The 27191-nt window shown below is 33.6% G+C and overlaps 1 protein-coding gene across 1 annotated transcript in view; it reads left to right on the forward strand.

Annotated features, from left to right (window-relative positions):
* LOC149551993 (magnesium transporter MRS2-2-like) overlaps positions 1–27191 on the forward strand; it is a 162337-nt gene that overhangs the window by 131251 nt on the left and 3895 nt on the right. Inside the window, exon 15 of the mRNA XM_089787483.1 lies at positions 15682–15752. Within this exon, the coding sequence (XP_089643609.1) occupies positions 15682–15752 (71 nt within the window). The remainder of the gene's footprint in view (positions 1–15681; positions 15753–27191) is intronic.

Genomic DNA, 27191 nt, shown 5'->3' on the forward strand with positions numbered 1-27191 from the left:
TGATAGGATAAGAGACTCATTCATTTGGATATGCTTGGTTTATGATTCAGATTACAATTTCTCTCTTGCGAGAGTTATTCAGGAAGCTTCAACTTTCATCCAGCAGGACGACGAAAACCCTCTTGTTGGGAGATAGTAGACGCAAACTCATTGTCCGTGGAGACATCACTTTAGGCATCTCGCATATGCGTACAGGTTATTTTCTTAGCATTCCAATCCAAGTATAAAACTGTGTTTAAGATTGGACTTTGAATAATAGTTATTGTATTGCTGTTTTATAATGCAATTACATGTTTTGAGATATTTTATGAGAATCTACTTGTTTTATATCATTGGCATATAATGCAACTTCATATGTTTGAGTTCTGAATATTATTTTGAGGAAGCAATCGGGTAAATATCTATTGGGGATATTTTAGTGGTATCAAAGCAGTGTATCCTGGCATCTTGTGGAGATTATAAAAAAAGAAACTAGTTTTCAGAATTTTCTATTAGAGGTTTGATTAGAAAAAGGGTGAAATTGGTTTGGCGGTTGGCTCAAATATCTCAAAGGTTCATAAAAGTATTAGTTCAAGGGCTAGATTATCAATACCAAAGGAACTCCTTCTGAAATGAGAAAATATTTAATATTTCTAGTGGCAATAGCAACAAGAGTAAATCAAATCACTTGCCGTAAGGAATTATTTGGAGTGCATTGGAACTACTTCAGAGCACAAATACTACCAATATCATGTTTATTGTTATTGAGACTTTGAAGGCCCTATATTACTATTAGTATATTGATGTGGGAAATGTTGAATGAATGTTTTATCAACGTGGAGTGACATTAAATTTCCCGTTGTGGAGACTACCAAGAAATTAATATTTCTTGCAGAGAAATACAAGCTAATCCACTTTCGTTAGGTGGTAATTGGTTTAAAATTATTGAACATTTGCCAATAAACTTTAGCATTGTTTGTGTCCTACTTTTTCTGTCATTCAGGCGCGACTTTGGTGATTATGTGGTAGCCATTCAATAATTGTGAGGATCCTGCATGAGCAATCTATCATCACTAGTCTGGTTCGAGCCTTGCTTAATAACTTAAGAGACCTTCATTATCTTGGTGTTGACTGGAGCCATCTATACTATGTCGGCAAATTACCAGAAGAGATTTACGAGAGCGGAGGACACATTAAAGTTTGGAAGGTGTCGCCACAGGTCAACCACTGAAACCGTTATATTTGCAATAAGAACAGGGGAATAAACATCGCGGTTGGGTGTTGAAGCATTGTTTATTAGCAAACATTATCAAACAATTGTGCTAGGAAAACACTAAATCAAGGTTTTATTTTTACTGTGATTAAAATTGTGAAATATTGGTTAGAGGAGATAAAATTGGATAATGGTGCATATAGATGATTAAGAAGGAAATTGACACGGTATCATGCCATCTTTGGACTGCGAAAAACCTTGAGGGGAAATCTAGATTGGATGAAATACCAATCTGCACATATTGGTTCACTCACAAAATTCATCGTCAGTCTTTGAATCTAGAGCCGTTTGGGCATTACAAAAGTTGGCAACTAAAATATTCGGAAAGTTGACACAAATTTGCTACTATTAGGAGTGCTACCAATGCTGAGAAAGAGCCCGAATGAGTAAAATATTGAAACGCTTAAAGTGACGATTTTTGTTGTGAAGTGGGCCCGTAAACGCAAGTTTGAGAGTCTTGGCGTTTAATCAAAACTTGTGAAATTGGAATCCTTTATGGCAGACGTTTTGGTTTTGGGATTGAAATCATTTGGGCTTGAAGAGATACATTACGCAACATCTGTTAAAAGTTGAAATTTAGGCGGTTGCAGAAAGATGCTATGAAAACACTCCTACCTGCAGTTGGCATTATGTTGAGTTGTTGGTATCTACATGTCCCTGCAAGTTGTTGTCGTTACTAAAAATTGAGTAGTGTTGAAGCCACGATGGAATATTCTTTTTGAAGTTTGGAATGCAAACTGTCAGTGTAAGCGCACCATTGTACTGGGCTAGACTAAAGGCAACATAAAAATTTGGTATAAGGAGGAGTTTGATATTAAAATCATGTGCAAGAAACTGGAGACTGTTAGATTAAATTTTAATGCTTCATGATTATCACTGGTTTGAGGATTTAACTAAGTAACCAAGAGAAGTTGTACAGTCAGGAGTCGTCAGTTTGCAAGAGGTCAAAAATTGATAGCATTTACAGGAAATTATTGACATGTGTGATTGTGGAGTAGGCTTAGCTCGATAATTGAATGGTTCTATTATACCTTCAGAATGGCCAAATCATATGATGATGGACGGATACTGGTATGGAATCCTCTGGTTATCGTCAGTGTTATTATTGCTTTCAACTTTCCAGCTACTGTACTTGGGTGGAATGCATGCACTGCTTTTGTGTGTGGTAATTGCGTTGTTTGGAAAAGTGCTCCAACTACACCGTTGATTAGCATGGCAATAATAAAATTAATTACTGAGGTGCCTGAGCGAAATGGTTTTCCTAGTGCTATTTTCACCTGCATCTGTGGTGGGGTAGACATTGGGCAGGCCATAGTAGAAGATAGAAGAGTTCAATTGGTCTCATTTATTGGAAGTACTAAGGTTGGACAAATTGTTCAAAGAAAAATCCATGCTAGATTTGGGGAAAAGATTGGCTTTTTACTCTGCTCGAGTTGCCAATTAGAGGTTAGAAATTTTACATCTGGAGTGCTTACACAGATTATAGATCTACCTTTTTGCAAACAGATAAACATTCACAATCTTAGAGGTAAGGAAAGGTGTTTGATTTTTTTCACGGGAAAGGAAATTTTAGAGACAAACAAGGGTGGTACCCTTAGGGGTCAATCTCAGGAAGTCAGGAATACAAAATATTAGCCTTACATAGCTACTCTCAACAAATCTTCTCGAAAATGAAAAATATGAAACATAGGGTTTTCTCAAAAGAATTCAATGACACTTTTAATGGTGAACAACTGAGAAGCTTGCAAAAAGAAAACTGATTGGGTTGGTTATACGTCCTTGCGTTGCAGCTAGAACACATGGAATCCTCAAACGAGGTTCCCTCAAAATTGGAAGAGATAGAAACTTACTTGACCGATGTAGAGCAGGTAGATTGTAGACTCTTAAATTGGGTTTTACACCTCCAATGGTGACCTTGGTCTAGCCCAAGTTTATGGAGCATACAAATAAACTGGTTAGCCTTGTGGTTGCTTCTTGTCTCAATGAGATTATGCGAATAACATCTCCCACAATAGCCTACAATGATGTGGTGTTGAAGAAAGTTTTGTAGTTGATAGTGAAGAACTTGAAGGGTTTACAAGTTGAAGGAATTCCTATGAGGCAGGAACAAATTTGCTTGACATGTGAGGACACTAGTACACCTGATCCTGTTTGTGAGAGTCGTAATAACGAAGAGGGGATAAACAAATTCAGACCAACGCAGGGAAAAATGTAGATATGATGATTTCAGTTGTGGATAAGGAACATACAAATTTCTATGTTGGTGATTTGGAGGTTAGCCTTGACAAACATGTTGATGAGGCTGGTTTTACTCGAAGTAATAGCATGTTGGAGTCTTTGTATGCTAAACCATATGTTTCTTATACGCATGATATTTGGAGGTTAGCCTTGACAAACATGTTGATGAGGCTGGTTTTACTCGAAGTAATAGCATGTTGGAGTCTTTGTATGCTAAACCATATGTTTCTTATACGCATGATATTAACTTCAATGAACAATCCAAGATGACACTACAAGACGATGAGTTGTATCTATATTTGGAAAACTTGCCAAAGCCAAAAACTCGCCAAGCCCCCCAAAAGTTTAATTGGGAAAAACTCAGCGATTTAAAAAAAAAAAAAAACTCGCGAAGACTAGGGAACCTAAAAAAACCACTAAAATTTAATAAAAAATACTTTTTTTTTTTGCAAAATTTAATGAGAAGATGCATCTAATGAGTTAATTAAAGAGAACACAAAAGAAACAAGCAGGAGTTTAGATATATATAAATGCATAGTGTGTATAAAATCGCATGCTCATGCGGAATGCTGATGGCAGGTGTCACACTAGTATATAGTTTATGTCAAACTAGTATATAGTGTGTCAAACTAGAAGTAAAAACATCATTACAATCACTTCTTCCTCTTCCTAGTTCTACTAGCATACTGTAATTCTCTATTTTACATAATATATATAGGCTTTTTAACAAAAAAATAAATTTAAAAATAAAATAAAAAAATAGTTTTTTTGAAAAACTCTGCTATTTTTTCTCTAGCCGAGTCGTGATTAAATTTGGGAAAAACTTGCCGGTCCCAAAAACTCGGTGATTAGTAGAAGCTCACTGATTTTTTTGGCAATTATGCCAACGATGGTTGTATCAACATGACAATAATGAGATGCATGTCTTAAAGAACCGGCTGAACATTAGCGAAGACATGGTTGTGGAATCTATGAAATCAGATTATTTATGTTTGCTTTCCAACAAGGATTATATTCTTAAGGTTGCTGGAATATATGTTGATCAATTGAATAAAGGAAGGAATGACATTATGGAGCTCAACAAGGAGCTTAAGTATGCTCATGAGGCATTGGGTAACACCCAGATTTCTCTTCAGGAAGTAGAAAATTAGGTTAGGATCACAAATCATTTTCAGGAGCATGAGGGTAAAGAGAAGCATGGGATTTTCCAAGAAGTAAGTGATGAACTTGATAGCATTCAACAGACTTATGACTTGGATAGTTGTCCCATAAGACCAAGTACCAAAATTTTAGATCACATTCAGCTTGTAGAGAACCCCATGTTTGAAGTAGATGCTGATTGGACTTCCGATAATCCCCTTTTTGAGATAAACGAGGGTGCTTCTTTTGATTGTCATGAAGAGGATGATCTTGACTTAAGAACATTGGATCTAGATACAGTTCCTAGTGGTGAATTTTGGTCACAAGATTGGTGTGGTGAATTTACTACGGTTGCTCGTCCTTTGATCAGCACAAATATGGTTCCCGATTTCAATCCATATAGGAGTTGGATGGATTTCATACATTAGCCATTGAATAGATCTTGGTGGAGTATTAATGAGAGTTATGTTTCAAACATAGGGAATGGTTTTTTAGCTTCATTCTTACTCATAGCGATTATGTACTTAGGGGTTCTCCAGATTTATGATGAAAGTATGGTATTTGATGTTCCCTTGGTGTTGTTTTAATCTTTTGAGTAGCTTGTTTCTTACATCAACTATTTAGATCAGGTCTTTACCATCTACTGGGTTATACATAGCTCCTTGATACATTTCTACCCCATCATATTAGCTGGTCATGACAACAAGGTTTGGGATCTAGGTGTTGACTGTATGTATCTATGACATTTTGAGGATTTTGCTATAGTTCTACACACTTTGAGAGTGGATGCTATTATGATCAGAATTGTATAGCCTACAAATGCAACGACACTTTATAGATTAACATGGGATCCAGGGATCTGTTTGATGGATGGGTTGCATTTTGACACCTTGCTTCACAATGTGCCAAGATTTGTTTTCAGATTGGGCTACAGAGCTACCTGCAAATTCATATGGGATCTTGGTATTGATTGCTTGAGGACAATCAATCTCAAGGAGGGAAGATTTGTAATGTCCCCTTTTTGGGACATTAGGAAATTTAAAGACATATTCATATAATATTAAAATTAACTATGAGAGTGTGAATTATACTTATAAAAGGTCAATTTAATATTATGAAGTGGGCTAAAAGTGACAAGGAGGGATAAGATGAAAAGACAGGGAGGGAGTTGAAGAGTCACAACCTTGTGTATTAAAAGGAGAAGAGACTAATTCATTTGGATATGCTTGGTTTATGATTTAGGTTACAGTTTCTTTCTTGCAAGAGTTATTCAGGAAGCTTTAGCTTTCATCCAGTAGGAGGACGAAAACCCTCGTGCCGGGAGACAGTGGACACAAACTCATTGTCCGTGGAGACATCACTTTAGGCGTTTGCTTACAGGTTCTTTTCTTAGTATTCCAATCCGACTGTAAAACTGGGTTTAAGATTGGACTTTCAATAATAGTTATTGTATTGCTTTTGTATAATGCAATAACATGTTTTAAGATATTTTATGAGAATCTACTGGTTTTATATCATTGGCTTATAATGCAACTTCGTATGTTTGAGTTCTGAATATTATTTTGAGGAAGCAAACCTGGTAAATATCTATTGGGGATATTTCACGAGATAACAATTCATTAGATTTCTTCACCTTTATAAAATAGATCCAACACTTACAAGAGAAACCATCAACGAAGGAAATATAATACTAATACCCACAAAGAGATGTAACAAACATGAGACCACATAAATTTGAATGAATTAATTCTAGAATTTCATTAGTTTTAGATTCACTACTATGTAGGGTGCTCTTAAAATTCTTACCTAGAGTGCATCCCTTACATACTCCATGATTTTGATTTAGTTAAGGAAGACCAACAATAACCTTTTCCATAGAGGCTAAGTTATGAAATTTAATTGTCTAAAGCTCTTGTGCCATAAATCACTTGAAGTAGATGAATTTTGAGAAGGTACATGAAGTGGACGAGCTGAAAGTTTGTAGAGGACTTACTACAATTTCACGAGCTGTTTTAAAATCAGAATTCCTTCTATATGCCAAAACTTTGCCATTAGTAAAAGCCACATGATATCCTTTATCTTCAAAGGCTAATATAGAAATCAGATTTCTTATTATACCCAAAACAAATAATACATAACTTAAGTGAAGAATACCAGAATCCAATTTTAACAATGTAGAGCCAATACCTTTTACCAAATAACTAGCATCACGACCTATGATTACATGTAAATGTGTCATTCCTTCGAATCAGATAGATGTTCTTTGAATCCAATAATGTGACGAGATTCACCATTGTCAATCAACTATGTATCCCTATTTGTTGGAACATTACTGGAAAGTGCAGAAAAGAAGAAGAAAACCTTCAGAATTATTGCTAGACTCCTTTTGAGGAGAAGAATTCTCCACATCTGCAACAACAACATGATGAGGTTTTGGTCTTATATTGCAATTCTTGCAAAATGACCAATTTTATCACATCTAAAGTACTGAACTTGAGAGAGATCTCTTTTCTTTTTCTTGAAATGATGAGCTGATTCAAATTGTTTTCTCTGAATCTTTTGAAATTTTCTTTCTTCTCTTTGCCTTTAGAGGTATGAGTTGCAATGACATGATCATCTTCATAATGACTTCTTCAGCCACTTCCTCTTCTTCAAATCTACATTCTTCTTGAATGCAATCTGCCCTTAAATGTTCAAACTTTGGAAGTTCATCTCTTCCACTAATCCCTTGAATGAATGACTCCCAAGAATGAGAAAGACCTTGCATTGCCAATATAACAAGATCCTTATTAGCAAAAGATTCACCATAAGCAGCAAGTTGATCTTTTAATTCTGTAATTTTAATAAAATAAGAGACCACATATTTTCCTCTTGACATCTTTATGTGCAACAACTGAAACCTTAATGCAAGAGCTCTACTGGTGTTATTAAATTCATATAAATCCTTTAGAGTGTTGAACATCTCCTTAGCTGATTCCAATTTTGAAATCACTGGAATCAAGTGATCTTCGATAGAGTCAATTATGATCTTTTTGGCCATAACTTTATTCTTCTTCCACTGAGCTTTTCCAGCATCATCGGATGACTCTGCAACATCAGAATTTACATAATCTAAAACATCATTTTCTTCAAGAGCACTTGGAACTCTTGGTTTCTAAGAAGCAAAATTCGATGACCCCTCTAACTTATCCTCAACTTTCAACCCATTCACCATCTTCACACACTGATAATGGAGAAAAGAATAATCAAGAAGAGTAAACAGGTTGGTAAAACTTCTGGTTGAAGATTGAAATACTTCAAACCTGCTTTATTACCATGCTAAAATTTGAACAAAAAATAAAGAGGAACAATTAGAGCAAAATAATTTTAAGACAATCACACAACACAATGCAATTATTATGGGAAAAAGCCTCCTCAGCGAGGGAAATGATCCAGCTCTCCCAGAAAATGCTCGTTCATTGAGACTTTCAAATCAATCACAAAATCTCTGCGCTTGATAATGAATCTTAAACACTTGACAATCATATATGATTAGAGATTTTATTCTCATTACACAGATTTGCTAAATATACTCACAATATTTTAGGCTTCACAGAGTGAGAATAAATTACTTAAACTACAGTACACTTTGCACAGCGACACAAAACTGTAACACACAAATATTTCTGCCGTTCACACCAATCTATATACATAATATATATCATAAAACTACAGTAAATTTTTTTTGGAACTTCTGCCAAACAAAATCCGATCGCCTTGTCTCATACATCTTCACCACACACGAGTGATAAAATGACAACAAATGTCCATCGAACAGTGAGACACTGCCAACAGAGATAGGTGACCACGAACTGCTTACTAGGATGCTGAATCGGATAAAAATCACAAACCTTACTAAGAAATACACATATAATATGGTGTGAGGAGAAACCAAAACGACACACACACACCAGAAACTCTTTGACAACACACCAAAAAAGCTCTCGATGGCACACAAAAGAACTCTTGACACATCTTTGAAATAATGAAATGAACACTACAACCAGGACAATTATATAAGCTTAGCAGTGAACCATGCCACAGTGGAGAGCAATGAGATTATGTATAAATACAATGATTGAATATAAGAGAAGGCATGAAGAGTATAACAAAAACATCATATGAACAATCAAATGGTACAGGTATGATCAGAAGATCTCTATCGCTGCTATCATCTTCAACAAGTCCGAGTCTGGGAACTTTGATATGAAGTAACAATAATGGCACTATATTTCACATTTTAGATAAGTGTGAAGGAAGACAAGGATTAATAGAACTTGTCACATTGTTTCTTACACAAAAGTGTCAACCAATAAGAAGTTCACCCACTAAATTGACTGAAAAAAAATACAACACAACAATTTAATCACAACTAGCCAATGCCATGAGGCTAAATGAAATCAATCAAGATGCTAATTTTTAGAACCAGAAATCCATAAAACAAAGATCAGATAAATCGAGAACACAAGAACACCAGAGATACCCTGGGAAAACCCTCCTACCCAAGGGGAAAACCCAGCCACCCCAAAATTATCATTTAATTGGAAAATTAAGTTCTTCAGGCAAGAATTATAACAAATTCTTTCATCGATAACATTGAATAAATAAGCTATCTCAGAATGCTCTGATTACACAAAGAACCCTGCATCCCACATCACATGAATCCGCAAAATCTATTGATGTCACACTTTTAACTCTTGATCAAAATCACCAACTTAAGAATATTATACAATCTTCGAAAACAGAGAAACATAATCAAAGATGTTATATCACTAACACCCAAAAAATATCACCCAGAAGTACATGAGACCAAGCTGAAACCAATGATACAGCTAGTCACCTTTATCACTTGGTCGTAATTCTATCTGTCTTCATTGTCTCAACCTTCACGGAAAGTCCCTTCATTTACATGATGGTGGCTCATCAATATTCAACAGTTACAAGATATTAGACCATTCAAATTCCAAATGGCACATGATAATAAGCCTCTTGAATGAAGTCTTGAATGGGAGGAAAATGCAATAAATAATACATAACTAGCATGGCACTCATGCTGACGGTAGTTCCATATCACGTGAACTTATACTTGCTGGTGAAGTAGACTCTCCAGATTCCTCAAAGAATCGAACCAGAACTTGTCATCATCTTGAAAGCATAAATAACTGAAACATTGAACCGCTGAAGAGATTCTACAAATGCATAAGCCATCACAGGTATGAAAAATGTCTCGTGCAGCTAGAAATATTAACACAAGACACCCAAAATATAAGGGAAAACCAAACCAAATTATCTCATACTAGTAAATATTCAGACAGATTCGGACCTCCTTTGTTTGAGTCAGTTCTACTCTTGAAACTCATGGTGATTATTTGGAAGAACAACAGTTAGATTGGGAGAATACTTAATACAAATAATAAGATTACTCGAACAAGCAACGACTTCTATCAGTTTTGGAGCATTTTTCTGACTGGACTAGTTATAGAATAAGAAACTATTTTAAGTAGACCCATATAATACAAAATTAGTTCAGAACAGAGGATCACATTAAAGGTCATGGGTAGCTCATTTTCTTACTTTGTCTCAAAGAATTATTCATAAAACTGAGGAAGGGCACACCAAGTAGTTCCTTGCAGGCACAGTTGATGCAAAAGAGAATTTTTGGACTGATTTTCTTTCTTCTCTCTTAGGTTGAGTGAAAATTTGTCTTAAACTATGAACTTCGCAAATTAGCCTTGGGCGAATTGTCAACTTGTGATAATATCAGAGTACCACAACAGACGTTGAATTGTGAGACAGAACATCAAAAAGGTGGAGAGTCCAAAGCCATTTTTGGGAATTGTTGTAAATGCTATCTCTTTCCGTTGCTTGAGGTCAAGCGATCTTGGGAAGGTCAGACTCTCACGCCCCAACAAAAACAAGAAATCAATTAATATAAGGGTAATGGCAATCATTAAACTAGAATAAAGAAAACAGTTCAAGATAGCAATTTTTTGAAATAAAAGAATTAGAATGTAGGGAAAGCTCAAGAGTTGTGACCCTTCAAAAGAGAAAAATAATGAAAAGGCATGATTCCTCCCTCACATGTGAAGATATAAAAGGGGCAAGGATTGATTTGAAATGGGGACCCATAGAGGATCTAAGAAATAAGTGTTTGTTCTGTAATCAACAAATGAGGAATCAGAGGTACAAAACTGACTTAAATAATAAGCGCAGATCTGATTGTGAAAGGTTGAAGGGCAGAAATAATAAAGAGTTGTGCTCTTTCAAGGGTATGTAATGTCCCTTGTCAGGACCTTACATAATTTTCAACTTAAATTCCTGGATTGAACTTTCGCAGACCAATTCTATATATCTAGTTTTCTCCATATATCTTTTTGGATGATTAATATTTCTTTATATACCTTGATATGAGAAAAGATGTGACTTTTCATTTAATTAATTATATTATTTGTTAATATTATGTTACTATTTATTATTAATAATAATATTATCAATATTAATATTAATATGATTAATATAACTCACTTTATATATTATGATTGTTAATCTAAATATTATATTTATCATTTTATATAATAATATTTGTCATACTTTTATATTAATATATTATGCAATATTATAATATGATTATAATAAATTATATCATTATATTATTATTTTATTTATTTATTATGTATCTATTCATTTATATTTTAATTATATAGATCTTATTTTGACGGGGATATTACAGGGTGCTAGTGCTGAAAGGTTACTTCTCTTGCCAAAGGGCATTTATGATAAGAATGTGTGACCTCTCCCAAACATTGAGAGATATAAAGGGAATAAGTTTCATTTGAAGAAAGCGGCAGATTGTATAACTTGAAAAATGAAATACACAAAAGACTCAAATACATATGATGTGGTCTTGGAATGTATGCATAATATTGGAATTCAGATTTATATGTCATCCATGCTTAATTTCACTTATGTGCATATACATTCATAATAAATGAAAAAACAATATAATTAATGGCCTCGTGCTCAATTCCCAAGATGGACAGGGATATGTATTTTTGAATTCTTGAGGGACATGTTCCCGAAACTTGAGGGAGCCTTCTTGTAGATGGTTTCCAAATGCCATAGCATTGTAATGATACCGTTCTTTATTAAAGTTAGGGAAGTAGCAGGAAGAACACTAAATATAATTGATTATATTATACATTATGAAAAATCGGATTTTTTGTACTCTCAATAACTTTTTCTTTTTTGATAGGTAATCGGCTGAAGCATACATTATTTATTATTATTGTTAAGATTAAGTTTATTACGTGTTAATCTCGGGTAGATTCGAACCCAAGACCTCCCTGATGAGAGGCTTGCAATTTACTGATGCGTTTAAGGCATAATTAGGTTATGGTGTATGATACAAGTAGCCTCCTAGTAGGGGACATTGCGTGATAATAAACATTAATGCCAAATTTTAAAAAATCCTCATTATCAATACAATTGTGATTGGATCTTTTAGGTTGTCATTGTTTAATTTAATAATTTTAAATCATTATTTAAAAAAAAGTAACTATTGTGGGTTGATGACAACCATTCAAAATTTGAAGTTAAATAATGACAGCTATGAAAGAAAATTTGAAATATCATAATTTCGAACCTGTGCTAAGTTTATGAATGAAGGATCTAACTTGCACTAAGTCGGTCAATGGAGGAATGAAGTAAAGATGATCATGGTGCATACCTTAGACTTTGAAGATTTGTAGACTTGGGAAGCTTCCAAACAAAACAGTTAAAATCCAAATACAAAGTTAGAAATCATGCCCTAATTGTTCTCCTAGCCATTTGTCAACATTGAAGGATTTGACACAAGAAAAGATTTGAAAAAGTAAATTCACATCACTTTTTATGTTTAAACTTTTACCTATGTTCCATGGAGTCTCGCGATAAGGCAACAATAAAGATAGGGGCACCAAGGGCCTAGACAATAACTATAAAGAAATGATACAAGGAATAACATATAAATATCAAACTTTGAAATACTCCAACATATTTGATATTGGATTGAATGAATGATGAAAATGCTGAATTTCCATATATTTATATTATATTATGAATGATGTTTGTATTTAATTATACAATCGGCAAATGGCCTAATGCAACTATCATTAGTCATCCCCAATATTTGCACCAATTTCTCCTCTCAAACTATTGGGTTCCTCATGCCTAAGATCCTCCGAAGTGATAACAACCCACCTTGTCTTTGCTACATGCTCGTCACCTTGTGTTGGCTTTTCTAGCTCTCATTACCACCGAGTTGCTATACTTTCATTGTACCTAAGTGTGCTGCTGTTAATGAGATGTGACCATGTACAACTATAAGCTTCTTCACTCCTCCAGAGGCAAGTTAACTTCTCTTAATAGAGTAGACAAAACTATGAGTAGACTAGATCCTTTTAGTTATAGAACTAGAAACTTGGGACAATAGACAGATGCCTAGTGTGGTAGTGAACGAATTAGATTAGTGCATATTCGACCATAATTGTATCCTCTTGTGCCATGATCTCCAAATCCATGGACTTTTTTGAATATCCTGTAAGAGTGGAAAATTTTGTTCACTTAATAGGAATAATGGTTGCCTATGAAGAATCCTACATCTTCTAAATGACCTTCATGAACCCTACCTTTACCTCAACGTCTTGTATGGGAATTGTTATGCTTGGCCTTTGCACATACCACATCGAGTTCAATGTATAGGCAACCACGTGCAAGGGAATGCTGAGCTTCTCCCATCGACAATTAATGATTGATTAAATGTGCTCATTTTAGAATGCTTATGGGGGGTCTTCCTCTTCTACAATGACCTTCATTTGGCGAACTATTGTATCAATTAATTCATACATCTCCCCAAGGTTGAGTGCCTTTGCATTCTCATATCTAAAATTTCTAAAAATTTGAGTAATAACGACTACAATGTATTTTACATTAGCTCAAAAAGTATCACTCTTCACCTCCATTCTACTTGCTTTCTCTATCTTAGAATCTGGTCATTGGTTTGACCCTATTGTCATGACAATTAGTTGCATTGTCTCTTGCGACTCAAGCATCCTCTCCAACAAAATGAAGTATGATGCATATCTCGTCTCCATTTGATTTTGCCCATGTCCTAGAGTATGCACAAAAACAAGGAGTCCATCAAAATATGCTTTTCTTTAATCAATTTCCCCCTACTTCTCTCACTAATTTCATCAAATCTATCACTAATTGCATCACATTTGTAGCCTAACCTTGTCAATAGCATTTGTAAGGATTGCAATTGAAGATCATCATCCTTGTGGTACCTTGAACAAACAATAGAATATGGAAGTAATGATTGAGTCGGTCGGGCTTGGTATTTGTCCATCCATCCATCCACTAGTTAGCTAGGTAGCTATCATTTTCTCTATTAGAGTATTAATTGTGGGGTATTTCGTATTTAGAACTGTACTTCAATCTCATCTCAATCAATTTGCTAATATTATTTTATAAGATTGAAGACTATGGTGTTAAAGCAATCTTATTGAGTAGTATGCCTTAACGTTTTGACAATGTTATATTTGCATTAAACAAAATTAATCCAGTTTTTGAAATTGTAATTTTTTCCTTAATAAATCAAGAAAGCAAAGCAAAGCAAAATCACTTAGTTATTGAAATTGCTTTTTATGTCAAGCAGTCTCCCCATTCAGTAGGGAAATTTTTTGTTTGATGTTACTATTGTCAAAATGGATATGTTCATATGAACTACATTCAACATATCAATGGCCTCACTAATGGCATGTGAAGAACAAACAATGCTTTGATTGCCACTACAAGTTGAATAGAATATCATGGATTTGCAATGCACGATCAAGTCTTTTCTCAAGATAGTGTTCGGAAATATATTTGTTAAGATTTACTTGTCAAAAGAAGAGGAAGCTGAAGGACAATGGAAGTTGTAAGAATTTTCCCTTGAGTTTTTTTCTTGCATTGAAATGATAAAATGTTTGAGAAACACCACCACATTTGTGTCCATTGTTAGAACAAGGGGGCTTGGTAATATTTTTTATAGCTTAATAATTAGAGGAGGTTTGGTTATTGTATCTATTGTTACAGGTTTTGTGGATAGTATAATTTGTGAAAGAGGTGATAAGCATATCTACATTAATTAGTTTTGAATTTATTATACACAAAGGAGGAATTTGCTTCTCATGATCTCGGAGGAGAGATTTTGACACTCTTAGAGGAGGGTAGATCTTAGAGGAGAGTACTCTCATTGTGCATGGAGGCTAGGATTTGATAGTTATTTGTTGAATAGTTAGGACATTTAATATGTTGAGTTTGACGTTGTTTTAGGTGAGGAAGCAAATATGCCGTAGTTTCTTTATCAGATTTCTAGATAGATTGTTTTGTTCAGTTCATGTAAAATTTCATCCTTTTTTCAGATTGATGTAACAAGGTGGGAACATTGGAGAATAGATTACATCTGTAGTATAGAGTATATGCTATAAAACAAGTAAACTCATTAGTAGTAAGTACTATTAATTAGATAAGTATTTGGTAGTTGATGTTAGATCAGGTATTTGGAGTTATTTCTCAAATTAAGTTTGCTTCAGGCAGTTGATACAAATGTGCTTTATAAATCAAATACGAATAATGTAAAATTTGTTCTTCAAAGTACAAAATTATATTTTATAGGGTGTTTGTCTTTGCATTATGGTTTAGCTTTCTGTATTGCTTACCATTTTTCGTTAATTTGTGAATTATCCTACCTACAGCATTCTGGTCTACTTCTGATATATGTTTCTTGAAGAAAATATATGTTTAGCATTGTGAACATCCTAAAAAATGACAGCCATTGATCATTGTGTTTAGCAAATTATTTTACAATTTCTTGTGAGAAATCACTTGTCAATATAGTGTATAATGTGCATACAATTTTTTAAAGTCAGTTTTGTAAAGAGACCTAGGATAATGAAAAAAATTGCTCATCACATGTGCATGCTGAATACCAGGTCCTGTAGTAACCCAAGAAGATTTCAGGAAGTTTATACGTTTACATCCATCTACTAAATCAATGCAAGAGGTAAGTGCATTCTATTTGCATCTTTCATAATCTAATGAGGGAATGCAAGTGCATTCTATAAATTACAAAAGTCTTAAAGGGATATTTTATGCTATAGACAAAGTCTGTGTTTTATTTTCTTTCCTAATTCATTGTGTCTAGAATATCATTTCAATCTTGATCCAAGGTATAGGATATAAATAGCAGTTAGAAATTGCACATGATAGTCATATTGGGTTCATAGACTCAGTGAATGTCATATTCAGTCTTCTTGGTAAAGGAACCAAAACTAAAAAAACATTTGAAACATACAAGGGACACTATAATGGTTTGTTGTAGTATATGTCTAGAAACAATATGCATGTGTCATACGTCTGGTAGTATATGACATCGTGTATAGCGAGTAACAATATGCATATAAATTCGACATCATATTGGGGATTGAAAAGAAAGATGCATTCAACATATACCTGCACAGTTATATAGAGGATAAGACCATCTTAAACTTAGTTGTACTAGGATAATATCAGGGCTCCATCAGGTTGTACCAAAGATGAACCTATAACTTGTACAGGAAGGACTTAGCTTACTACTAACTATAGGAAAGAAACCTTAAAGGTTAATAGATAACAAGCTAAATTCTAAAACAACACTAGCAAAGCCAAACTAGAAAAATAACTACTATCTTCTATTCTAAGCATATTATGTTTAACTATTTCTATCTGCAATAAATTTTAAATTTTTGTATGGTCCTATTAAGCCATAACCAACCTAGGGAAAAGAAAAAATTGGCAAATAGATGTTTTCAAAACTCATAACTGAACCCAGACCACCAAAATAGGCATCCCCACTATTGAAAAAAGACATGTACTGTTACGTTCATCACATAATTGAACACCTAAAAAGGACCATTGTAATTTGGCAATTGAGATTTTTAAAAATAATGAGAAACATCTGGTTTTTTAACAACTGAGTAACTGACAATCACATAATGGGATAGCAGCCAAATCAATTTCTCTGTGAATTATATGATTGAATAGAAGAAATGTGTTAATAAATTAAATAGATAGACACTGTGAAGTGACGGCTCTATTATATTCATGATTTACTTGACTGGTAGGAAGGAAGGTTGAGATAAATCAGATAATCTGGAAACAATCTCACTCAAATTCTTCTTAATTAACTTTTTTCCCCCCCTAAGATATCATTGTCAAAATCATTGATTAAAATCTGTCTGAGAAGTGGCAGATATCCCTACTTCTCGCAAGAAATTTTGCAAAACGAGAAAACTTAAGGTTTTCTAGTGAAAAATTCAAGCCGAGAAGACCAAAATTCTCGCCAATAAGTTGGCCACTTCTCTACGATAAATTGTGAATTTCTCGTGATAACTCAACTACTTCTCTTGGGCAACACTAGTAAAATTAAGACACCTAGAAACTTGCCCATTCATTGTTTATTTTGCAATTTTGAGTGTTTGGAGGAGAGGAGAAGGGTTTTGGAGGAGAAAAATAGTATGAGATCTGATCTTGTATGAGATCAGATTAGTTAGTTAATACTAACTAAATTCATAAGCAAATCGTGACTCTTGGTATTGAAAGATCATGACCAATCTTGAGAGGCATTGATGATTGTAGTATTGACATTGAAATCAATAAATGATCAATACCTACAGCAGATCGATATCCATCCACATTGCTCTACATGTCATCCTTGCATTCTAATCTGTATTGCACTTGCAAATCAACTTACCTGTGTAGTCTAACAGATCGACACTCAGTTGGAGATTGATATTGTAGAAGTTGAGAAAACCAACTTCACAGATTCTCAAGAACACCTGCATGCAAATATCCTGCAATGAAGAGAAACTAGAAAACGGAAAAAGCAGAGCTTGGAAATTCTCAATAATATGAGAGCGAAAATGTATTCCAAGTTATTAAACAAAAAGTACAAAGGTTCAACCTTTAAAGGTGAACGAAACCCTAGAGGGAAAAAGAAACTAGGTTTGCACAATATAATTAATATAAAATATTAATTATATGCACCTAAGAGAGCTAAAGCAACTAGAGTAATAAATAACTTACTCTAACAAATATTACTTGCAGATCACATTCACTTACACAGTGTGATTCATATATTGCGGATTGAAGAATATTGTACAATACATACTAACACGGGGATGCGTCCCCCCCTTCCCCCCCACTGCCTCTCGCCTACGTACCGGGGACTAGGACACACTAGGGACTTGGAGACTTCGTTCCCCTGTCCTCAGTAGCACCACCAAATTCCACTGGCTCCGCCGAGGATGGGGGACGTCCTAGTGTTAACTATTTGTTGATTTGACTATTTTTGTTCAATGTTTGATGTTCCAACTCAATGCAATGTTCAAGTATTTACTCTTTTACATCTTTATATCTTATATTGCAATACATCTTTTCATAACTTGGGTTTTAAGTACAATATGTATAGTATGTAGTATATACTACCCCCCTTGGTCCCCCGCCACTGTCCTTGTGCTAGCCCTAAATTAAGACCCTCCTGTCCCCCTGTCCTAGAAACTTGTCCCACTATTCTTTTGTCCTCCTATCTCCTAGAGCAGTGTAAGTATGGTACAATTTTAATAAGGGTGAATCTAGACATACACTTGCAAACAAGATTGTAAACTGTCATCAATAACCCGTGATAAAATTAAAGAACATATGGTCTGATACAAGTCTATTCATTTACATGGTATTAGAGCCATGATTATAATAGACCTAAAATTAAACTTGAGAATTCAAGTTGCATACCTTTAACTTACCAAAAATCCATCCTTCAAAGATGACAAGTGCAATCAGATTCAAAGATCTCCTTAATGGAGCAAATAACTCCACAGCATGGAAATTATGAATCATGATGATATTAGATAAAAACAAAGTAGATTCATTTGTTAAAGGTAAAAGAATAAAGCTTGAGGATGAGCCAAAAAAATCACAATGGATTGAAAACAATAAGAAAGCTATGAAATTATTATTGGATTTCGTAAGGGATCACATTGTACCTATTCTAGCAAAGCAAACAACTACATATCTCATGCTCAAGTCCTTAGAAACCACATTTGAGGTAAATAATACTGGAAGAACTCTTGCACTAAAAACACAACTGAACCACATAAGCACAAACAAAGGTGAATCTGTGAATGTCTTCTATATAAGAATCATAGAATTACGGGATCAGCTGTCTAACTTTGGGTACGAAATAGACAACAAGGAATTATCCCTAATAAGCTTAAGTGGCCTCCCAAGTTCATCAGAGCCATTCAAACAAGGCATTAGTGCAAGGTCAAAACTCCCAAAGCTAGACCAACTAAGAAGAAACTGATGAAGAAGTGACCATCGAAGATGATTATGCAAATCCTCTAAAAGGAGTAGGGACCTGTACCGTTAAGCTAGAATCAGGCATGATAATTCAATTAAAGGATGCACTATATGTACTTGAAATCAAAAGAAACTTAGTTTCTTTATCCGTTCTTGAAGATAATGTATACGGGATCACATTCATGGATGGCAAAGTTTTGGCATGGCATAAACACACCACATTTAAGGAAGCCAAAACTATAGGAATAAGTCAAGGTTACCTGTACAAACTATGTACTGAACCCAAACAAGCTCTCATTCATGAAACTCCTGACATCAATGCAATTTGGCACAAAAGATTAAGGCACACACACTTTCATGCCTTCAAATCCATGGATAATTTGGTATTTGAACTACCTAAACTAAACTCCTCACATTGTGGAACATGTAAAGGATGTGCTTTAGGTAAAAACACCAAGGGATCTTTCTAAATCAGTTCGAGTAAAACCAAAAATAGACTAGAACTAGTCCACTTTGACCTGTGTGGACCTATGCGAACACCCTCTAAGGGAGGTGCTCTATACTATGCAATTTTCATAGATGACTTCTCAAGGAAAACATGGATATATTTCTTAAAATGTTAAGAATATGAGGAAATCCTAAATAAGATTCAGAGAGTTCAAAGCTTGAACTGAAAACTTCTCCGGAAGAAAATTAAGACCTTGAGAACTGACAATGGGTCAAAGTACACTTCAAAATTATTCATAGAATATTGTGTTACTTGAGGGATTAAGAGGGAGTTCATTGTACCCTACTATCCTCAACAAAATGGGGCAGTTGAAAGGAAAAACATAACTATTGTGGAGGCAGCAAAAGCAATGATGCTTGATCAAAACATAGATTCCTCCTTCTGGGTAGAAGCATCTAGAGCTGTTATATATATTCAAAATAGATGTCCACATTCTCATCTTGATAACAAAACACCTAAGGAGGCATTTATCGGTCAAAAACCTGATATAAGCCATCTAAGCATTTTTGGCTGCCTTGTATATATTCATGTACCCAAATAAAAGAGAATAACACTATAACCTTGCGGAAGAAAAGGAATCTTTGTGGGATACAATGAAACTTCAAAGGCACATAGAATATTCATTCCTAAACAAAAGCAAATAGAACTTAGTTGAGATGTAATATTCGAGGAAGATATTGCCTTCAAACAAACAAATAATTATGATGAGTCTAAAAATTAAAATCCATCCTTAAACAAGGACATATGTTCCACTCTTGAGATTTAGACATAACATCCTAAAGACACCTCATATGAAAACCCACCTAAACCTGAGACTTAGAGGGAGTATCATGAGGAAAATCATATTATCAACAAAATAAAACAACCACTTTGGGCTAGGAAAATTATGAAGGAAGCCGAAAATTTTGCAGCACCTGATGATACATTGAGAGAAAGCAAAAGGTCTCACAAATTAATATATTATGCATTGCTAGAAATACTTGACTCTGAACTGGCCAGTGTTAATGAAGCCCTCAATCAGCAAGTTTGGAAAGACACTATGATAGAAGAGTACCGATCCATTCTAAAAAATGATGTTTGGGACATAATTCCTAAGACCAAATGGAAAATCAGTTGTATCCTCCAAGTGGCTATTCAAAATTAAATGTGCTATAGATGGTAGCATAGAAAAACACAAGGGACGTTTTGTTGCTAGAGGTTTCTCTCAAAAGGAAGGTATTGACTACGAGAAAACTTTTGCACTTGTAGCCCGATATACCTCTATCAAAGTTGTGTTAGCTATTGCAGTAGCCAAAGGTTGGAAGGTTCACCAAATGGATGTTAAAACCATAGTTGAAAAAAACGGCGATATAACGCCAAAAGCGCGATATATCGCGGGTCAGATGGTCGGCCGAATAAAACGCAACATATATCGGTGACGTATTTTTTAAAATATCGCTGCGTTTTTTTCCACAAAATCTCGCGAAACATCGCGCATTTGACTGTTAAAATTCGGCGAACAGAAACTACAAACAAGTTCTAGGTTTTGTTGCCATCATTTGATTGACAAGTCTGATGTTATTATTTTTCCCTGCCAACGACAGTGACTACAAGGCAGAAGACTTCCCTGGTCGACGCCATTACTTTATGGAGACTGGGAATCGTACCCGACGATATTGCTTCCTTCGGCATTAAGGGTTTCAAATTTTAAAATATAGTTTTAATAGTTTTTTTTCATTGACATTATAAATGAGGGAATTTAGATTTTTTTTAATTGTATTTGTGAAAGTTACGTTTAGTTCGTTTTTGTTTAGGAACGATTTTATAAATTATGGTAAAATTAGAAATTCTTTGTAAATTTCTTTATATAAACTCGTTTAGTTTTTGTTAAATTATTTGCAAACTCTTATACTAAAGAGTTTTATAATAAGCTTTACAAGGGCTTTTGTTTTACCAATAGACTTCCAATATATATATATATTTGTCTAACACAAATTCATATAGTTAGCTCTTATTTGAAATATATTTACATGAATATTAAATATATATTCATAAAATAAATATTTGTATATAAAATTAAAATATATTTATTATTTAGATTTAAAATGTAAATAATAAGTAGCTAACATTAGGACTACCAGTATTAATTTGCTAAGTTCCACTTGCTATGTATTAAGTTAAACAGTAATTAACCACATGGTGGATATCTCAAATTATTATATATTCTACAAATATATATTTTAAGAAATTTTATATTTTCAAATGTTCGATAAAAGTGTCGATATATTGCCGAATTTTTCACCGAGTTTTTGCCGATTCCGAGTTTTTCAAAAAAATTAGGCTGGCCGAGATATTGCCGATACCGAGTTTTTAAACTATGGTTAAAACTACATTCTTGAATAGAACTATAGAAGAAGTCTATCTGGAAACAACCTGAAGGATTTATAATTCATAATGCAACATCTCATGTGTGTAAACTAAAGAAGGCACTGTATGGACTAAAACAGGCTCCCTGAGCCTAGTATGAAAAAATTGACAAATATCTCATGGGCTTAGGATTTTCAAAGAATGTTGAAAATCCAAATCTCTACTCTAAAATTATTAATAGTGATATGTTAATTTTAATTTCTTTATGTTGATGACCTATGACTCACAAGTGAAGATCTTATTTCTCAATGCAAAAGAGATTTAACTACATAATTTGCTATGAAGGATTTGGGTATCTTACACTACTTTCTAGGATTGGAGGTATGCCAAAAACCTGATGGTATTTTTCTAAATCAAGGAAAACACACCATTGATATATCTAAGAGATTTGGACTGTTAAACTGTAGACCTATGTCTACTCCCATGGAAACAAATTTGCATAAGTTAAAAGAAGCTATAGGAAAATTCAAACTTGCAGATCCTACTCTATACAGTCATATTATTGGATCACTTATGTATTTGGTAACACTAGACCTGACATATGCTATGCAATGAATGCCTTAAGCCAGTTCATGTTTGAACCTTGAGAAATTCATCTTGTTTTTGCTAAACACATTTTGAGATAGCTGCAAGGTACTATTGGATATGGCCTCAAATATAAGAAGGTTGATCTTGATCTACATGGATTCACAAATTTAGATTGGGTTGGCAATGTAACTAATCAGAAGAGCACATCAAGGTATTGCTTCAATCTAGGATCCGTTATGATTTCTTGGACCAGCATAAAACAGTCCTTAGTGGCCCAAAGTTCTACAGAAGTAGAATATATTGGAGCTGCCATAGGAGCTAGAGAAGCTATATGGCTTAGGAAGTTGATTGTGGGACTATTTGGAAGACCTCTAAAGCCTATTACTATTTTATGTGGCAATCAAAGTTGTATCAAGTTGTTAGAAAATCCAGTTGTCCATGATCGATCCAAGCATATTGAAATCCCTTTTCACTATGTGAGAGAGATGATAGAGAGGGATGCCATCCAATTAGAGCATATTAATACTAGTGATCAATCTACACACATTCTCACCAAGCCTCTTTCTCGTGTCAAAGTGGAGCACTTCAGGAAGAAACTTGGTATGGTTGAAATGTAAACAAGACTCAGTCTCTAATTTATTTCAATATTTAAAATTATATATTAAAGATGTTTAATGTGTAAACTCTTGTCATAGTGTGACTATAACTTTATGGGCCCTCTTCCTGTGTACATTACAATAAGGTGACGATCTTTCTGATATGTATAGATGTATCAAACATTGTGAGGTGACGAATTTACAATGTTTTTTATCATGATGAATATCATGTGACATGATATCTTTATGTAGGTCTTGATAGTAGTATCTCTAGAACATTTTGATGGATATCTTGAGACGTGATATCTTTTCAGATCATCATGTTCTTTATGAGATAATCTTGGTGAGACGCCATGATGTGTTATGGTAGACATTATGTGACATGATGTTAGTGCACATACCATAACAAGGTTATATGTATATCATGAGACTTGATGTTCAATATGCTTATTGATATCACAAGTAAGGTGATATCTAAATTCATTCTTAGTTATCTTCCCTACCTAAGATGGAGTGTTATTAAATAGCATCGGTCAGATCTCCTAAGACTTTAAAATGTATATGTATGTGAGTGTATGTTCACTCACATACACATACATATTATAATCAAACTGATAATGTCTTGATACTGACCAAGCACATTCATATCAAACTGAGATGAAAAACTGTTCATATATATATATATATATATATATATATATATATATATATATATATATATATATATATATATATATATATATATATATATATATAAAACCTAATGGTCTTGCAGATTGATCAAATATGCCTCTTAATGTGAATGTATAAACAATCACAATTAGTTAGTATTAACTAACTAAATTCATAGGCAAATCATGACTCTTGGTATGGAAAGATCATGATCGATCTTGAGAGGTGTCTATTGAATACAATATATATGTGCATCAATGATTGTAGTATTGACATTGAAATCAATAAATGATCTATACCTACAAGAGATCGATGTCCATATCCACATTGCTCTACATTTCATCCTTGCATTCTAATTCCTATTGCACTTCTAGATCAACGTACCTGTGTAGTTTGACAGATCTATACTCATACTCGGAGATTGATATTACTTGTAGATTGTATTCACTCACACAAGGTTATTCATATATTGAAATACAAAGATGTGCTCAAGTTTAAAAACTAAATTCATAATTATTAATGTGAAATACAAAATTTAAAAGTTAAGAACTAAAATACTTAAATTACCTTTAGCAACTACAACTATGAAAATTATCTAAAAATGGTCCGTGACATGTAATGGTTTGTGATGAACATTTGAATCTCTTCAGCGTCTGCATAGATTTCTTTGATCCAATTTTTTTTTTTTAGCATAAGATTGAGAGAGTGCACTGCACAAGGTTTCAAAACTATGTGTTCAAGTTGTATCTCAGTCAACGTGCTTGCATCTTTACAATTGTTTGCATTGTCTGTTATTACCTTGACAACATTTTAAGGGCCTATATGCATAATACATTTTATAAGTATGTTAGCAATAATTTGTGCATCGTTCACTTGCCCTTCACAATTCGCGGCTTTAAGAAACATTGCCTCTTTAGGGCACACTGCAATCACATTGATTAGTGGCTGATTTTTGGCATCCTTCCACCCATCGGAAATAATTGACGCCCTTGTTTGTTTCCTTGAATTCCTTATAGGATCCATTGCAATGTCTATGCTTTTTACGTCCTTTCTAATAAGGTGCTACGCACCTTCTCATATCCTGGCCCCATGTACCCTTTTGGAGTTTCTTTTACTTTTCTCAACATATGTTGCCAATATGGTGATCATACAACATTAAATTACAAACCATTTGGATATAAACATCTTGCAACACTTTGATCTGCAATCTCCCTAGCATCATTCTTAAATGCACTCTCTAATGGCCCCTTGCTTCTATTCACATTAATAGGTTCTTCAATTCTACCCTAAAATGGGTGGCTCTCAAGATCATGAAAGTCATTATGAGATAGAGGATGCTTACTTGATCTCTTCCCTTTCTTTAAAGGATGGTTTGTGCTACAAGAAACTCTTGCATTTGCTTCCTCTTGTTTTCTAATATATTTGGCTATTTGTTGAGGTGGTAATCCATTACCATCCTCTCCTGGGCATGCTTTGATACCTTGTTGCGGAATCGCACAAAGATGGGCTTTCACACAACTATATGAAGTTTTGTATCTCACATTACAAAAATTGCATATCCAAACAAATGTTCCACCCACTTTTACTTGTTCTATCATTTCGACATATTTCCATAAAGGTGAATTTGGATCAGTTTTGAAGGTGGTAGAGCTAACATTAGTTGTCATTATCACGAACAAATTCAAAAAGCAATAAATAATTTGATCAACTATAAAAAAGTAATCAAATATAATTATAAATATAAATTTATAAGTCATATTTTAATAGCAAATTTATTTTATTATTTATTTAATACTCTTTTTTTTAATATGGATAAACGACCAAAGTCTTGCTTTATATTAATAAAAGATAAATTTACATTAGTCTCCATTCAAACAGGCACTGGTAGGAAAGAGTAGAGAAGAAAACTTTCAGTCTTGCCTAGGACCGTAGTCTTATATGTGTACAAAGATTAAAAAAGGCATACCCCAGTTTAATACAAGTGCTTTTAAGCTTATACTTTTCTTACTACTTTGATTGCTCAATTACATTGGTATAACAAAGAAATATACAGAAAAAGCTTTAACATGAGTGGCTCGTAGGTTGACATGGCTTGAGGTATGTACTTGAATTTTGCAACACAGACTTACATGCTTCGGGAAAGTGTTAGTACTAAGCATTAGGGTGACCATCATACATTTTAAATCAACTATTCACATTGCTTATATTAAGTTGCTCATCCAATATGTTAGGCTTAATCGGACTATTCTAGGTAAAAATTAAGAATGAAGAAATACTTATTGCTGTCAAGGAGCATGTTGTATTAATTTCGATTTATAATTAATAATGTAAATTAAATTTCAATTGAATTAGATGCTGAGGGTTAAATCTGTGTTCAATATTATAGCTTTGATGTTTAAATGACAGAATTAAAACATAAAAAGGTTATTGAATCATTGTTCAAATTTAGAGGGGAGAGGGTTTAATATTTTTATTATTTAATAAATACATTAATATAGAATATACTAATTTGTTTTATATTTTACTATAATTTAACTAAGAATTAGAATTAATTTATATTCCTATATATTAAAAATTCAACATTGTTAAATTATAATATATAAATATAAATTAATTTCATAGTATTTTATAAATTTAATAGTATGAATTTTTATTAACTCATTATTTCCAATATAAAGACATCAGAATTTTAAAAGACATTAATAACAATTATAAAACTACTAAATATAGAATAAGGATTTGTACACTTTGAAGTGAAAATAAAAAATAATATTAATAATAATCAACATTTATACTATATTAGAAAGAAATATCAAATATAGAGAAAATAAGACATAATGTAGTGAAATTTAATAAACACTATTATTATAAACTATTGACTAATTGAAATTTGCAATTTAATAAACATAATAATAATAAACAACATAAACTATAGTCTAATGTCAGATTTTCGAAATAGGAGGAATTATTCAAAAACAATATGGAGGAACGATTTTGAGGAAAGAATTTCAGGTTGCATTTCAACCAAGTGCCTCGCCTGTCATTTGCATCCTCACGCTTCCTGCCTCCTCTCTCAGCCCGTCGTTTGTCCTCTATGAAAACGATTACTTAGCCGATGGTTCGTCCTCCTGCAAAAGCATCTGCAAATGGTGTTGTGCCCAACAGGAAGAATAGTGGTCTATTTATTCTTGCAAATCCTGTGTATGAAATAAAAGGTATTTTTTTACGGCTAATAAAATGGAAAAATCATCCCCAAATCATGCAAAGTACAAAATGGAAAAAGCATTCCTAATGTGTAAATCTCTCGGATTGGAATCGTTTTAGAAATTTCCAATAGGAATTGGATTCGACAGGATTTGCCTAGAAATCAGTTAAATCGTTTCAGAGAAGGAAAAAA

The sequence above is a fragment of the Cupressus sempervirens genome, chromosome 6 (assembly GCF_028749045.1).
Source record: "Cupressus sempervirens isolate cs-2001-9-10 chromosome 6, ASM2874904v1, whole genome shotgun sequence".
Taxonomy (NCBI): Eukaryota; Viridiplantae; Streptophyta; class Pinopsida; order Cupressales; family Cupressaceae; genus Cupressus; species Cupressus sempervirens.